The 17,409-nt window shown below is 39.8% G+C and overlaps 1 protein-coding gene across 2 annotated transcripts in view; it reads left to right on the top strand.

The window, feature by feature from the left end:
* The window catches only part of LOC137157671 (B2 bradykinin receptor-like), a 43,611-nt gene extending 29,012 nt beyond the window's left edge, over window positions 1-14,599 (top strand). Inside the window, exon 2 of one of the 2 annotated variants that reach the window (XM_067555104.1) lies at window positions 8,125-14,599. In XM_067555104.1, the coding sequence (XP_067411205.1) occupies window positions 8,127-9,272 (1,146 nt within the window). In that variant the 5' untranslated portion in view covers window positions 8,125-8,126 and the 3' untranslated portion in view covers window positions 9,273-14,599. Of the gene's footprint in view, window positions 1-8,119 lie in introns of both variants that reach the window. The other variant, XM_067555105.1, reaches the window with a different exon arrangement.
* The last annotated feature ends 2,810 nt before the right edge of the window (window positions 14,600-17,409 follow it).

Raw genomic sequence — 17,409 nt, 5'->3', positions numbered from 1 at the left:
AAATAGAATAGAATGTTAGAGCAAAATAGAAGTTATAAAGCTGCATTCCAAGGTCAGAGTAGAAACACTTGGAGGTAATAAACATTTTATGTCCATAAAACCATGTTTATCTTTCCGGATATTTGCTTGTCCTTGGGAGATAAGATAGAAGCCTCCTAAAATTCCTTTGGTTAGCTTGAATATTTCATATAATTAAACAAAGAAAAATACATGCTTGTGACACACTTTTATCAAGCACCATACATATGAAAGCAGTGATAAATATATTATAAGCTTCAGTAAACAAACAAGCAAGTTTAATAATCTAATATTAAAAATATATAATTGTATTAATGTCATTTTTGTATCAGTATTGATATCTCTGCCCTACATTTGTCTTGTAACTAAGATCTAAACACCTACTTACAGCATCAGCTCTAAGGTTTTTGCCATAGGCAAACGTCTGCCCTTCAGAGCCTGCAGTTACTCACAGAATAATAAACAGCTGTGAACCATATTTTCCTCCTGCCCCTAGTATTTTGCTGCTTCTGGCAACCATCTGTATTGTAAAGCTAGCCGTATGTATTTGGGATGCACAGAATACTGATTTGGCCCTTTGTAGCTCCTAAAAGAAAAACTTTGTAAAAGTAAGATACTCTGTATATTACAGATAGTCTCACTCTGGACATGCTACCTACCATGCACTGAACTCCCATTGAATATTATGGTAGAACCCATCCCTTATTAAGGTACAGATCACTAATTAATTCTACCATAATATATTAACCTCTATGCAACCTTCATTGTGAATGATCATGAACTGGGGGTACAAACCACCCTGGATGGAATATTTACAGGGTCTCAAATGTGGAAAGCTTTGGAGAGGTTTTGATTTCATCAGTAACTTCTCTCAGCAATGCTATTAAGAAGGGGGACCCAGAATAAATATAATTAATCTCCATGTTCATTATTTTGACACTCTCAGAGCTTTTTTCAGGTGAAAACCTCCTTCACATGCTGAGACTACAAAGTTGTGGATGGAGATAGTGGGAGGTTCCATGTCCTAGTGAATTGTTGTGGCCATAATCAGATGGGATCACTGCTTCCTATTCAAATATATTAGTGAGATTTGTGGCCATGTATATTCCAGTCTAAATCACTTTGGGCATTGAATGTCCAGACTCTCTCTCTCTCAGGGAAATCCATGGGATTTTTGCCATCGACCATAGTAGGAAGAAAAATGCCACACAGGTGAGGGGGTAAGGCACACCAGGACTGGTTCTCCTCTTCCTTACCTGGGTGTAAATCAGGGGAAACACCTCTGAATTCAATAGAGTTACACAGGTGGAAAGCTGTTGTAAGAGAAAGGAGAATCAGACCATGGACTCAGAGCAGCCTGAAAGGCCTTAGCTTTAGGAGCGTGGGTCTCTGGAAGCAGGGGAGTTGCCTCAGCCATGGGGCGGGGTTGACCGAACAAAAATGCGAATAAGGTTTCAACTGAAGAAATATTGCTCATTTATTTATTCATTAGTAAAGAACAAAGTACATAGACATAACTAATACAAATACAAAATCAGAAAAAGATACAAAGACCTAATACTCTATCATGCATGTATTCATTTCTTATGGTGCACAATCCTATTACTTATTTCCTTATGCTTACAGACAGATGTTCACTTATAAATGATGTTTACAGACAGATGGTCGTTTGTAAACTCCTTGTTACCTTATACAGACAGATAGTCATTTGTACAATTTCACTACTTATTGCCTCATGTTTACAGACAGATGGTCGCTTGCAAACGCTTTCTTATAGTACACAATTCTATTACTTACTACCACGTGCTTACAGACAGATGGTCGCTTGTAAAATCTTAGTTACTCTTTACAGACAGATAAACAGACAGATGTTCATTTGTTATCTTAAAGCAAGTGTACTTCCATACATTACCAAAAACACTTCTCTCTTTAAACCCCTTGGGCCGAGTCGACTCTGCTAAGTGTTAGCCATCCTTTGGATGCTGCTGGTTCATAGAAGGGCTCAGTCCAGCTACTGAGGATCCCAGCGGGCTGCAGTCCAAAGTGCCACTGATTTTGGGGGGCTTAAATACCCTCAGGCTGGTCACCAAACTGTTCAGCTTGATTAGTATGTAACCAACCAGTGAACAGTGTCACTTTTGCTATCAGTATGTAACCAACCAGTGAACAGTGTCACTTTTGCTATCAGTATGTAACCAACCAGTGAACAGTGTCACTTTTGCAGTCAGTTTAACCAATCAGTGAGCATTTCTGCTGAGTCATCCTGACTTGTAGGCACTTTCAAGTGTTACTCCCAGGCTTCCTCTCTGTATTTCCCAACAGAACACAGAAAATCCGAAACAAACCAAACTCAAGCTATCTCCACCCATTCAGACTTGAGCTTTTAGTCCTACCAACTCTGCCCAGCTCCTTGTTCCAGAACGCCAAGGCTACTTCCAAAAGGCCCTTTCCACAGAGCCTACCACTGGGGCTAGCTCCTCTCCTACAGTTTCCCCATAGTTCCTTTTAAAGAGTGAGGGGAAAATCCAACCTGCTCCCCTATTGGATCTCACCCTCCTAGGCCTCCCCTGTAGATTTCACTTCCTTTCTTTCTGAAGACCTAACTGGGTCTGATAACAAACCAACCCTGACATTCCCTCCAGATGGAGCAAAGTAGGTTAACAGAGGTCTGACTCCTGTTAACCCTTTGTTCATCTCTGTGAGGTATACACCCCACTACATGGCATTGAAGGAAGGAAAATCTACCTAATCTATTGTTTGATTCATGAAAGCCTATGGTGACTCAGTTCAGCCCTAACACTCCAGCTGATGTAATCAAACAGCCGTTTCAGGATGTGCATATATTTTACAAAATAAGAGAGACCAGGAAACTAGGGACCTAAAGAACTCTAGAAATGGTGCGTCATGTTGAACAATTAAATCCCAGTAATTCCTCAGTCTAAAATTTGAGGAGTGACTTCAGAGCAAAAAAAGCAATTACTGTTAATGTCTGCCTGGCCTTGTGAGAGAAGTAGCTACACAGAGCATTGTGCAAAGAAATCTGCAGCACAGCAGAGGCAAAATAAACTTTAGATTCTCTGAGCCAAATCCTGAGCTGTTTGCCAGGTTACTTCAGCTGAGGTCCCTGCCTATTTGTATTTAGTTATGATGATTTTCTAGCACAGGACAAAGAAATTAAACCAGCCCACACTTGGAAAGGCACTGTCTTGGGTTTTAGCCTGTAAGCTACATGGTCAATATTTATACTCTGTGTGTAAACATGTAATTGTTACATAATTTATTATCAATAAGCTAATGGTCATGTGATGTCACTGTAAATGTTTGAAAACGGTGGCTTAACGACACAGCATTTCTACAGCTGTGTAAATAATGGATCATTTTGTAAATACCTGATGTAAACAAGTATTAAAAATCAAATGTGTGCTTGTCTCCACTCCAGAGAATATCAACATGTTGCATCATTTTCACTATATTACCTAAACTGATTTTAAAATCCTGGTTTATGCAGGGTTCATAAATTCACTCAAATTACTGCCACATCTCTCCTAACATGTGACTCTTACAAAGTGCTTTTCATTGCCAAAGCTTTATATTAACATTGGGTCAGATTCTAACTATCCCCTGCATGGATGCTCACAAATGGGAAGGGGTGGGGTAGGACCCAAAATGCTCCTCTACCTTTGGGCTCAGCTCAGGGACTGGCCGCAGTCCTCACAGGGAATCTAGACTCTGGTCGCTTCTAGCAATAGGCAACTCAGAGAGGGCACAGACGGAGAGGCAGCTTGATGTTATGCCCGTTGAGGTCATTGGGGGTGTTTCTTCTGAGTTCAATGGACTAGGCTGAAGGTGAGCGTTGGATTATGGCTCCATTCCCCTCCACACAGGCCCACAGAGCTGGTTGGTCATTGAGGAGGAACATACTGCACTCTTTGCAAGAATGATGCAGCAAACTCACTGGCAACAGCCTGGGCAGTGCTGGCAGAATTTTGTATGAGTCAGTTAAGGCTGGATTCACAACAGGGCCTTAGGTACCTAAGTGCCAATTTAGCAGCCTAAATTCAACATTTAGGCACCACTGGCATTTGCAAAACCACTGCTCAGTGGCTGACAACTGCTGGAGGCACCTAAAGACCCTGGGCACCTAAATTTCCATCACTAAAGTTCCCATAGTGCTGAAATTTCTGTCACTACACAGCCACCTAAGAGCCTAAGTCACCTAAGAACAGCTTGCCACCTCACACTTGCCTAAGCTGGATTCACAAACAAGTGTCCCCACCCCTGTATCTCACTTTTGGATCCCAGTCGGGTCAGGAGACTTAAAGGTTGCCTAAGAACATTTCTACCAGATCAGGCCCCACGCAAAAGATAGCTGGAGGAGCAAGTGGTACCCATAGCCCAGTAGCTAGAGCCTTCAGCTAGGCTATGGGAGAGCTGGGCTCCTATCCTCACTTTGCCTGCCATACAGGGGGCTTGAATTTGGATCTTCCAGTATTTATACAGGAGAGAAACCTTGTTAAAATAGCCCAGGCTATGTATACTATAGTAAACAGTGCCAATAATTTACTTTATTTTACAGAATAGTCTTTGTAAATGCTTCCCTTCTAAAAAAGTAATCCCAAAGAGATGAGATGAGTGAAGAATATCCTAAAACATGTACTGTCTGCTTGTTGGGCTGCTATTTGCTGTAAAATTAATGTTCTGCAATAGCATATTCTTCTTTTGCTAGTCATAATTAGGAGAAGGAATAAGAAATTGCCACGCAGTGTCACAAGCTTTACCAACTCTCTGAATTGCAAGTGAATGGCTTTTCAATATGTGCATATGTCCAACCAGAGAGCACAAAATAAAGGAGTCTTATAATGCTCTCCACCAGTTCAGAACCTTTTATTTTATTAACAGGAAGATAAACAGTTTGTGTTTAATTGAAGCATCCTACAAGACTTCTGTTTGGGAATGACCAATTGATTAGCGGTCGTTCATCAGTGTTTGGTCTCCAGAGTACATTTATGGCATAAAGCTGTAAGTGCTACAGGGAGGAGGGAGTAAAACAAAGTTATTTGCAATACATCAGTTGGACACAGCCTCAGATCTCTCAGATTTAGCTGCATATTAGTGCTGGTGTCCTGATACCAAATTGTATGAAACTGGGTGAGAGATTGCCACTGCCAGCACAGGACTTTTGCTAAGTGACGTCAGCATTTTACAGAAGGGGCTGAATAGAGTAGGAGAGAGAAATCTGGTGGGGGACATTTTGCTGGTATAGAGGAGTTTGCAGTGATGATGTTGCTTAGAATGGTGGATGTTCCCATCCTGGAGTTTTAAAAATTATACTGTACTGCCGGAAGGGAGTTCACACAAAGACATGATCACCAAAGATCTTTTGCAATATAGACAATGAGCAACAAACTTAGTGTAGTCTTTCCTCCCACTCTTAAACAATACATACAATATTACACGTACTATAATTTAAAACCAAACTCCCAATATGGAGTGTAAGTAAATCCACATCAACTGTACCCAAACAGCTCCAAAATATCAAGGTGTCCTCAATACCTTTGGTCATGGGGTAACTCACCAAGCCATGTCACTAATTCTTCAGACAATAGTAAAACAGGTAAGGGGCCAAAACCAGACAGGAATTTGAAGATTATGAGGGAGGTTGTTTGAATGGATTTTGAGGAGGACAGAGAGTCAGTGAAGATGTCAGAGGATGGAGATACACTCCTAAGTTCAGATATAAGTATGAAGTGCTATATTTTGGGCAGCCTGAATACTGGAGAGTTGTGAACATCACACTCACCATACAACTTAACAGATACTGAACATTGTCTTGCTCATGAGGTATGGATACACAAATGACCATGACATCCACGTGTCTGCTAAACTCTGTTCATTTTAAAGTTCTCATCTTCCCAACCCCATCTGTCTGTTTCGTTCATCTCTCCTGTCCCGCCCTGACACCTACATTATAAACGCTGTGTGGCAGAGACTTTCTTCTTTGTTACTTGCCTTTAAAGCACCTAGCACAAAAGAATGCTGATCTTGACTGGGGTTCCAAGATACTACAGTAATAATAAATTAATGTCAGTTTTGCAGTAATCCTGCATCCAGCTAGTACATTTTTATGTACATTTCCAGCTGTCAGCAAGCAAATACAAATATAAACTATGCTCCAGTTACTGGATAAGAGACGGTAGCCCTCCAATGAGATCTAAAGTTGTCCTTTTGCTGTCAGTTTGCCAGCTGTATCAGACAACTGACCTGATTAAAAAAAAATTTGAAACCACTTCCAATCAAAGTATAATATACGGTATGGCATTTTAAAGAGTTGGCATAAGGCAAGCTGCATGCCTATCACTCAGCCCTGACAACTTACACTCAAACCCAGGAAGAATGTCTTACAATTTAAAAAAATCACAGTATGCACTGGGACGTATAGACAGGAGTAGAGAGGTTATTTTACTTCTGTACTTGGCACTGGTGCAACCGCTGCTGGAAAATTGCGTTCAGCTCTGGCATCCACAATTCCAGAAGGATGTTGAAAAAATTGAAGCGGGTTCATACAAGAACCACAAGAATGAGTAAAGAATGAGAAAACATGCCTTATAGTGAAAAGCTAAATAGACTGAGCTCCTTGAGTCTAACAAAGAGAAGGCTAAGGGGTGACTTGATTACAGTCGATAAACTATGTGGAGAACAAATATTTGGTATTGGGCTCTTCTGTCTAGCAGAAAAAGGTATAACATGAACCAATGGATGGATGTTGGAAGCTAGACAAATTCAGAATGGAAATATGGCATAAATTTCTCACAGTGAGGGTAATTAACTATTGGAACAATTTAGCAAAGGTAGTGGTGGATTATTCATCACTGAATTTTTAAATCTAGATAGGATATTTGTCTAAAAGAGGTGCTCTAGGAATTATTTTGGGGAAGATGTAGGACCTGTGTTATGCAGGATGTCAGGCAAGATGATCACAGTGGTCCCTGATGGACTTGGAATCTATGAATGCAATAGTAACAATCAAGGGGCAGATTTTTAAAGGCCCAGAGTGGCAGCTAGACACCCAATTCTCATTTGAACTCAATAGAATGTAGGCACCTAACTGACATTTGTGCCTCAAACTCCTCCCCTTAAACATGAAGGTGTTCCAAGCTGTGCAATGCAGGGCCACATTCTCAAAGAGGCATCAAAACTGTCCCATGGCAGTTCTAATCCTGGACAGACCCCCACTTATGTGAGAGCCAACATCTTGGCCAACACAGCAGGAATTGAAATGGGGTCCTCCAGAACTAAAAAGCAGGGCTCTCTTCCTGGGGCTGTAACATTCATATCTTCTATGGGTCAGGCAGGGTATTACAGATGCACAAAAATGCATGTGAATCCAGCCATTAGACGTCAAGCAACCCACTTTGCTGGCAAGTGCAGGTTTTACACTCACAAATTTACCAGTGCAAAATTGCACTTGCATATTAAGTGGCTGATTTTCAATACATGCTGCTAAGCTGCTGACAACATTAATTCTATCACTGTAGTCTAAAAACCACTAAAGAAAGAGAGGGAAAGGAAAAGTGGTGGCTTGGTTTCTATAGGACATGATGATCAATGAAGGCTATAAATAAGTGACATGGCATACGTTCAACACCTGCACACCATAAAACTAACAAGAAAGAGAGAATACAAGTCAGTACTATAGGAAACTGTACTTAACACTACAAAAAAAGATAAACAATGAAGAAAACCAACAGCCCACTCAAAGTATCAGAAAAATGCTCTAGTGCAGTTGTAATATAAACAATCCATAAAATCATTTTGTCCCAGCCTCAGTCATCCCACACCAGAGCCCGCTTTCATTACAGCTCACATCTGCTGCTGTTTCATCTCTTCTGGTTTCAGTCAGTTGAACTAGGTCCACCTGGAATGCCTCTGCAAATATGCAGTATCTGTAAGAGGGTAAACCACATGCTATACAATTAATTGTCAGTCTGCATGCTGTTGAAAGACACGCTCCTAGGGAGTATAAACAGTCATTTTTACTTTATCATGTCTTTAGCAGTGATGTGCTATATACAATTATCTTACTTCATCTTTTATTTTCTAGCACAGAAATGGATTCCATCACAGCAGAAAATGTTACAGTACTTTACAGTGTTATGACTACCTGGAAGCTTGGAACCAATCAGTCTTTTTCACACAACACATCAGAAAACAGCAACAGCTCTGCATGCATTGCTTTGGATGCATGGAATTGGTTATATACTTATCAGCCTATGTTCTTCTGGTTCGTTTTTGTCGTGGGAGTGCTAGAAAATGGCTTTGTCCTCAGCGTTTTGTGTTTTCACAAGAGTCGCTGCACAGTGGCTGAAATTTACCTGGCAAACTTGGCATTTGCTGACTTGATGTTAGTTTGCGGTTTACCTTTCTGGGCCATATATATTGCTAATCAGTTTGAATGGCCTTTTGGCATTTTCCTTTGTAAGGTAGTCAATGCAATCATGTACATGAATTTTTATTCTAGCATTTATTTTTTGATGATGGTGAGCATTGATCGCTACCTGGCCCTGGTGAAAACCATGTCTCTTGGACGCATGCGACGAGGTGCATGTGCCAAATGGAACAGCCTTGCAATCTGGGTGTCTGCATTGCTCATGTGTACTCCTGTTCTGGTGTTCAGGTCTGTCAGTTATGTGGAAGAAGAAATCAACCGCACAGCCTGCATTCTTAACTATCCAACCATACACTGGACAATTGCAACAAACACTTTGCTGAATACCGTGGGCTTTTTGATCCCACTCTTTGTAATTACATATTGTACGATTCAAATAATCAAAGCCTTACAAAACAACAAAATACAAAGACTCACAGAAATCCAGACTGAGAAAAGAGCCACCATCTTAGTCCTAGCTGTCCTTTTGCTGTTTATCATTTGCTGGCTTCCTTTCCAGATCACTACATTCATTGACATACTACTTCAAGCAGACATCATTTCAAGCTGCACTGTTAGAGAAGTCAGTGAGTTGATGACCCAAATAGCTATGTACTGTGCTTATAGCAACAGCTGCCTTAACCCAGTATTGTATGTCATTGTAGGCAAGCATTTCAGAAAGAAATCCAGGGAACTCTACAAAGGTTGCCTGCCTAGGATATGCCATAAATCAGAGGCCATCCAGATGGAGAACACCATGGATACTTTGAGAACATCCATTTCAGTGGAATGCCCAAAGAAAAAGTCTGTTTCTTCATTAGCACGATAGCACAGTTCGCTTGTTTCAAAAAGTTACAAGAAAACCTTTCAGCATATCAGTGCATAAGCTGTCCTTAATATCCATCTACTATGGCACCCCATTGTGTACACTGGCTGCATTCATTATGCATGAAAGCTTGGAGTTTTGTATTGAGATCAGCTTCCCATGTAGGCACCTCCTTCTACCAGCCAATGGACATTTTTCATGACAATCACATTTTGTGATTATTTATATATTTATGGCTGAAGCATATTTGACACTCATTTATATATTTATATTTCTAATGAAGATCAGCATACAGTTCTCTAAATATAGCCATGTTATAACAGCTACTGTCAGTATTATGAAGCTAACCTCAGTACCCATACATTTGAAAGAACACATTTTTAATATAATTATAGTGAATGGAAGGTCTTGTAGGATCATTATTTAAAACTGATGTTTAGCTTCCACAACATTTTCCCACTTTGGTTAATAAAGTGTTCCAAATGCTCTAGTCCAAAACTTGCTGTTTATGTGATTGCCACGTTCCACCTTTTTGGGGATTGCTTTGACTTTGATGGGGTGGAATGTAATGTATCCCTATATTCCCTAGAGTGGAACAATTTCTAGTCTTTTACATCTGTGAAACCCCACTATGTTCAACTAGGATTGCCCACGTATAACAGAGCACAATTTGGTTGAATGAATGTAATTGTCTTGACAAAGTAGAATGCAAGCTGTTCAGGAGCAATGACCTGTATTTTATACTTGTGTGTAAAATATAAATCACATCTGTGGTGCTAGATAATTAATACACAAGAATATAGATTAGACATAGATGGGGTATTCTCATAAAAAAAGAAAGAGCAGAAGTGTAATGAAGAAAAATATACAATAGCGGCCTTTGAAATCTAACTGATGCTAGTGGAAGATCTGAATAGCCCAGGAAAGCATGAGCATGCTTTTTATCCTGTAATATAGGCTATATCTGCACTGTAGTTAACTTAGCTGCACAAGTTAGCCTCATGAGTTAGCCTAGCTCAAGTGAGAGCAGCCACACTACAAAATTACTCTAGATCTGCATAGAGTGATTGTGTTAGCAACTGATGAATTGTGCTAACTTGAACCCTTCCAGTGGGTCAGTTAACTCGAGTTAAAAGTGCCACCAAACTTGAGTTGTGTCTGTGTGTGGACAGGACTAGCGTTAGGGGCAACATTGAAGTTATAAAGGGAGTTAACTCTGCAGTGAAGACAAGCTCCTTGCATACTGAACAGCCAGTGGCTTAGCAAACTAGCCTTTCACCTCTGGAAGCCTGGTTCAAAACCGGATTTAGGATCTAATCAAAAGCTCACTGGAGTCTTTTCACTGACTTCAGTGGGCTATGGAACAGATCCCTAAGGTCTCAAGCTAAAAGTGAAATACTCTTAGTCAGAAAACCATCACAATACTAACAATAGTTGCTTAACAACCACACAACTGGAAGTTTTTCCTTTATGAAAGGCCAGAGAGGAAAAGCAGCCCGTATGGGAAAGTCATTACATTTTTAAAAGGATTGAATCAACAGGATTCTCTAGAAATGCAAAGAGTTTCCTATAGAAGTCACTCAAAAAACAGAATTTAATATATAATGTCCTCTTTTCCATAGGTTTGGTGAACCATCCTATATAATTCTACAACAGGGATATGCTTTTCTATTCCATTTTACATGTGGTCCAAAACACTTATAGAAAAATATATTTTCTCTGAAATTCTGTAGACTTTTCAATAGCTTCAGACAGTGTTATTACGCCCCTTACACACAAACATGCAGTTCAAACTTTAAAGCAGATGTGGCATTTTAAAACTATAGAAGCACAAGAGAACTTCCACAGTACTCACTGCTGAGAAGCAAAACACCAAGTGACTTAGAAACATCTGGACAAACGTTATTTTAAAGCACAGAAATAATAGAAATGTACACATTTTAAACCATAGAAATGTAGGGTTAGAAGAGATTGTGAGAGAACATCTAATCCAGGCCCCTGCACTCGGGTAGGACCAAGGATACATACAACATTCTTGTCAGGTGTTTGTCCAAATTGTTTTTAAAAGCCTCCAGTAATGGGAACTTCACAACCTCCATTGGAAGCCTATTCCAATACTTAACTATCCTTGTTGTTAGAAAGATTTTTCTAATTTCTAACCTAAATCTCCCTTGTTGTAGATTGCTTCTTATCTACCTTCAGTGGACATAGAGAACAATTGATCACAGTCCTCTTTGTAAGAAGTCTTCAAATGTGATAAAGGCTATTATATCGTCGCCCCCCCCCCTCCCCCCAGTCTTCTTTTCTCAATACTAAACATGCCTGGTTTTTTTACCCTTTCCTTATAAGTCAGCTTACCTAAACTTATTTTTGTTGCTCTTCTCTGGACTCCCTCCAATTTGTCTACATATTTGTTAAAGTGTGTAGCCTAATACTTGACAGAAAACTCTAGATGAGGCCTCAACAATGCCAAGTAAAGATGGAAAATTCTCTCCTGTGTTTTACAACATTCTTGTTAATACACACCAGAATGATATTAGTCTTTTTTTGCAACTGCATCATATTGTTGGTTCATATTTAATTTGTGATCCCCCCCCAGATCCTTAACATCAATACTACTGCCTCATCAATTATCTATCATTTTATAATTTTGCATTTAATTTTATATTTCTAAGTGAAGTACTTTGCACTTGCCTTTATTGAATTTCATCTTGTTGATTCAGACCAATTCTCCAATTTGAATCCTGTCCTCCAAAATTCTAGCAACCCCGCCCAGCTTGGTGTCATCCATAGATTTTTATAAGCGAACTCTTCACTCCATTATTCAAGTCATTAATTAAAATATTAAATAGTACTAGACCCAGGACAGTCCCTGACAGGACCTCACTAGATATCCACTCCCAGTTTGACAGCAAACCATTGATAAATACTCTTTAATTATGGTTTTGCAACCAGTTATATACCCACCTTATAGTAATTCCACATTTCCCTAGTTTGCTAATAAGAATGTCATGTGGAACTGTATCAAGCGCCTTACTAAAAAACCACCAAGATATATCACATCTACAGCTTCCCCTCTATCTACTAGGCCAGGTACATAAATTTTGTTAAAATGTCTACTTGCTACATAAAATAAATCATAAGAATTTTTATCATAGTGCAAATGGCAGGGTGTGGGTTTCTGTAGTATGCATTAATTTAAAATAGTCATTTGAAAGTATCATGGCCTTAGACATTGAAAGACACAATAGGAGGTGTAACAAGGAAAAATTAACTGATGACTTCCAGAAGGATAGCCGTGTTAGTCTGTGTACAACAAAAACAACGAGAGTTCTGTAGCACTTTAAAGACTAACAAATTTAATTTCAGCAGGCATAAGCTTTTGTGGGCTTCAGCCCACTTCCTTAGATGCAGTTGGTAGAAATAATACAGCAAATACTGGCAACATATATAGGAGGCAACATATACATACCCAAAGGCATAGACAACAATGGGGTAGGTGGATGAAAGCCGGATACTTGAGGCCTAATGACAACCATTGAGTAGGAGGTGAGAATGGGTGATCAGAGAAAATTACTTTTTGTAATGAGATAGCCATTCCAAATCCCTGTTTAAACCCAGTTTGAATGTGTCAAGTTTGCAGATAATTTCTATCTCATTACAAAAAGTAATTTGCTGTATTATTTCCTGAGAAGTAAGATGAGGAGTAGTTTATGCAGAGGAGGGAAACATGATTGTTTTAAAAATGGGGGGAAGGGGAAGACACTCTTTTTTGAGCCTTAACATCCTCATTGACATCACTAAAGACCGTACAACTTTCTGCCATAAGTTTTTGGAAGTCATTATAGTCTCATGTAAATGCAGCTTTAGTAGGATTGCACAGGGAAAGTGAAGGCAGAATTTTGCTCATGATAACTGCAGAGCTCTATTACCATAAAAACTTATGTTCGTTGTCCACCAAGTTCATGGAGAAAAATGTGGGCAGGATTGACAATTTTACTATTGGTTGTATAAATGAAAGCCATAAATAGTAGGTAAAGGGCACAGGACTGGGAGCCAGGAACTCCTCCTGAGTTCTATTCTAAGCTCTTCCACTATCTGTTTTTAGCTCTTATATAGCCTCTGTTGCCCCAGTATTTGAGCATAAAAGCAAACTTCTATGTATGTATTCTTAACACCCCCCCCCAATCATCCCATTTTACAGATGGAGAACAGAGACACAAAGTGGTCAAGGCTCAGATTTTTATAGTTCTTTAGATATTGTTTAGTTCAGCATTGCCAGACTTGAGTGTCTTAGCCATCTAAGTCACTTCAATGCTGAGTGGAGCAACACCTAAAAATCTTTAAAATCTGGGCCTAATTTACTAGTTCAAGGTCACTCAGGAAAATCTCTAGCAAGAGCAGCAAATTAACCCTGGGTCTCCAAGACTCAGGCTATTACACTAGCTACCGATCACCCTTCCTATCCATACATCACTTCCTCCTTGTATGTTTTTTGGCCAGTAACACAACCTCTTTGTTTTCACAGCTGTAAAATAAGGATAACATTTGCTTATTCCCTCATTGGGATGTGGTTAATATTCATTAGCTAATGTTTGTAAATCACTATGTAAAAGTGCTAAGTATTATTTCTCATTTAAGTTCTCTTCAACAGTTACTGTACATTGGCACATAGCTGTATGTTTATGGAGATCTAAGTAGGCTCTGAACAGAGTTTGAAATTGTGAGTGGGTGTGTGCAGGAACCTGTTTTATTGCATGTAGAATAAGTGATCAGATGGTCACAAGTGGATTTTAAAAAGAATTCTAATAAAGAATAGTATTAACCATCATTGTTATACAATAGCAATCATGTGATATGCCAGATCATAAAAGCGTCAAGACCTTTATTAGGAAGGAATAGAATTTCTAACTATTAGAGTATGGTTCTGAGACTTTGGGATCTTTTTCTTAGTTCTGCTACTTGAATTCTATAAAACTTTGGACAAATGACTTAAACAGATAAACCGAGGCAGAGTGGTTAGCTTATTTCTCAGTTTACCTACTTGATAGGAGTGTTCTGAGGTTCAGATACTGATTGCTAAGTGCTTTTAGATCTTCAGATGACATGATCACTTTAAGGAAGGCTCCTCATTTGTTTTATCTGAGGAATGTATAAGCATAAGATATAAACTAATGTATTGTACATAAGCATCTTAAATGAAAGGCAATGGTGGCATAGCCAGTTACATTATGAAACTATATACAAGGGAGTGCTCTTAGTCCTTCACATCACAGATGATAATGCAAAGGCACTGGACCTGATTCTTTCTAGTGTCCTATATCACAATACACTCAGCACAACTTTCAATGAGTACAGAAGGTACAAAACAGTAGATAAGCAGGCCCACTATGTGGGAATCTGTAGCATAGGCCTACAACTCAAAGTTGCCTATTGACCAGTAGATGCCAATAGAATGTGTTGGTTCAACCATCTACTCTAAATGAAGGCTTTCTGTACATACTCCCCAGGTTGAATCTTTCATTGGAATCTCTTCTCCTCTGAGTGCAACACACAAAAATTCTAAAGGTTACAATATAAGTAGCAGGGGGGAGGAAACAATTCTTTGAGCTACTTTAAACATAATTTTATGAACAAACAAATGTTTTTTCAGCCAGTAAGTGTTTAAACACAGCTGCAATGTGTAACGCTCAGTGCGTGTGTGCTGGCTGCTCTCAGATAAAGATTCCTGTCCAAGTTAGGCCAAAAAGGCTCATGTCCAGATTTTAAATGGCTTTTGTTATTACTCACGTCTTATCTGAAAGATGACTGCATTTAGAAATGAACCAGCGTTAGTGAAGGGAAATAAAGGAAAGTCCACGACTCTTGTTATGCTACACTTACCTTAGTGAGTCATGATGTGGGTTGTGATGAAGATCATTAAGAGTTGGGCAGAAAACAAGAATTCTGTTTAGCAAAAAAATGGCAATGTTTTGATGTTTGTTCTAGTTCTGCACTGGTGAGTGCCCTAACCACTGAGCTGTTGGTTATTCTGGACTCTTGCTCACTCTGATCAAAAACTCCATCCTCAGAAACCTTCCTGATGAAAACTTAATCAAAACCGACATGTTTCTGAAAAAAAAAAAAAAAAACAGTTTGTTTAGATGAATCAGCATTTCCTAATGGAAAAGTTTCATTGAAAAAATTCCAAACAGTTCTAATCATGAGAACTCACTGCCACGAATGGCAGATCTGAAATCTCATAATATTTCAGGCTGCTTCCCCAATAGGAAAGCATACTGTAAAGTGGGAAATTCAGAAGGGATGTTTACACTGCAAAAAATGGTTCTTAACTACCTCACATTAGCGAACAAGTTGAAACAGCAGTGAAGACACAGCAGCTTGGCTTTCAATTCAAGTTAGCAGTTTGAGTTCAAGCCTATAGGAGAACCTGGAGTTGAACCAGTTCTGCCACCCAGAGTTAAAAGTCGAGTGTGTCTTCAATGCTATTTTAACCCAAATTAGCTAACCCAAGTTAAGAATACACTTTTTTTTTGTGCAAGTTAGACATACTCAGAGATAGGGTGAGCTACAATTATTGAAAAGATAGCCAGGGGAAGCAAAATAAATGAGAAAGTGGATCAAGTAATACCTTTTATTGGACCACCTTCTGTTGGTAAAAGACAATTGTGAGCTGCACAGAGCTCTTCTTCAGGTCTGGGAAAGGTACTGAGTGTCACAGCTAAATATAAGGTGGAACAGATGGTTAAGCATAAGGAGCTAACACATGTTGCAAGACACCATTCAAGATAGAGATTAACAACTCTGCAGTCATAGAGCAAATGAGGGTTTGTGGGTTGCAGATTGTTGTAATGAGACAACAATCCTGAGACCAACAGGACTATAACACTGTGTGATCCGTCTGGGCCTAAGATAGACCACCGGAAAATGCCAAGATCAGGGCAGGCTGCAAAAGGAGAACAGATTCTCCAAGCTTTGGTGGGTGACACTGAAGTCAGACTTCCCAACCAGCCACAAATAATGCTTCCGATTCCCCACACTGGTTATCAAGAAGCTAAAACAAAATATACACAGCCTTCTTTACTGCATTTTAGCCTCAGTCTCCCAATCAGCCACTAGGTCCAGTAAAAAGATCAGTTATTTGAAACTTTATGCTCCTTACCAAAAAAGTTCTCCTGACCCCAAAGGAGAAGCCACAGTACCAGATCAATATAAGTTTGGATCTTACCCAAAATACCACACTGCCAGCCAATCCTTTAATAACTAAAACTAAAGGTTTATTATAAAAGGAAAGAAACAACCACAAGAGAAATGTTAAATGATTAAAGCAATCATAGAATCATAGAGTTGGAAGGGACCTCAGGAGGTCATCTAGTCCAACCCCCTGCTCAAAGCAGCACTAACCTCAGCTAAATAATCCCAGCGAAAGTTTTGGCAAGCTGCAGCTTAAAAACCTCTAAAGATGGAGATTCCACCACCTCCCTAGGTAACCCATTCCAGTGCTTCACCACCCTCCTAGTGAAAAACTTTTTCCCAATGTCCAACCTCGACCTCCCCCCCTGCAACTTGAGACCGTTGCTTCTTGTTCTGTCGTCTGCCACCACTGAGAACAGCCTAGCTCCATCCTCCCTGGAACCCCCTTTCAGGTAGTTAAAGGCTGCTATCAAATCCCCCCTCATTCTTCTCTTCTGCAGGCTAAACAAGCCTAGTTCCCTCAGCCTCTCCTCATACGTCTTGTGCTCTAGCCCCCTAATTATTTTTGTTGCCCTCCGATGGACTCTCTCCAACTTCTCCACATCCTTTTTGTAGTGGGGGGCCCAAAACTGGACACAATACTCCACATGCGGCCTCACCAATGCCGAATAGAGGGGAATAATCACTTCCCGCGATCTGTTGGCAATGCTCCTACTAATGTAGCACAATATGCTATTAGCCTTCTTGGCTCATATCCAGCTTCTTATCCACTGTTACCCCCAGGTCCTTTTCTGCAGAACTGCTGCCTAGCTTGTCGGTCCCCAGTCTGTAGCTGTGCATGGGATTCTTCCGTCCTAAGTGCAGGACTCTGCACTTGTCCTTGTTGAACCTCATCAGATTTCTTTTGGCCCAATCCTCCAGTTTGTTTAGGTCCTTCGGTATCCTA

Source organism: Emydura macquarii, unplaced genomic scaffold (assembly GCF_026122565.2).
Source record: "Emydura macquarii macquarii isolate MOO-44397 ecotype Brisbane River unplaced genomic scaffold, CSIRO-AGI_Emac_v2 contig_1551, whole genome shotgun sequence".
NCBI classification, from domain to species: domain Eukaryota; kingdom Metazoa; phylum Chordata; order Testudines; family Chelidae; genus Emydura; species Emydura macquarii.
This window is presented reverse-complemented; position numbering and strand designations above follow the sequence as displayed.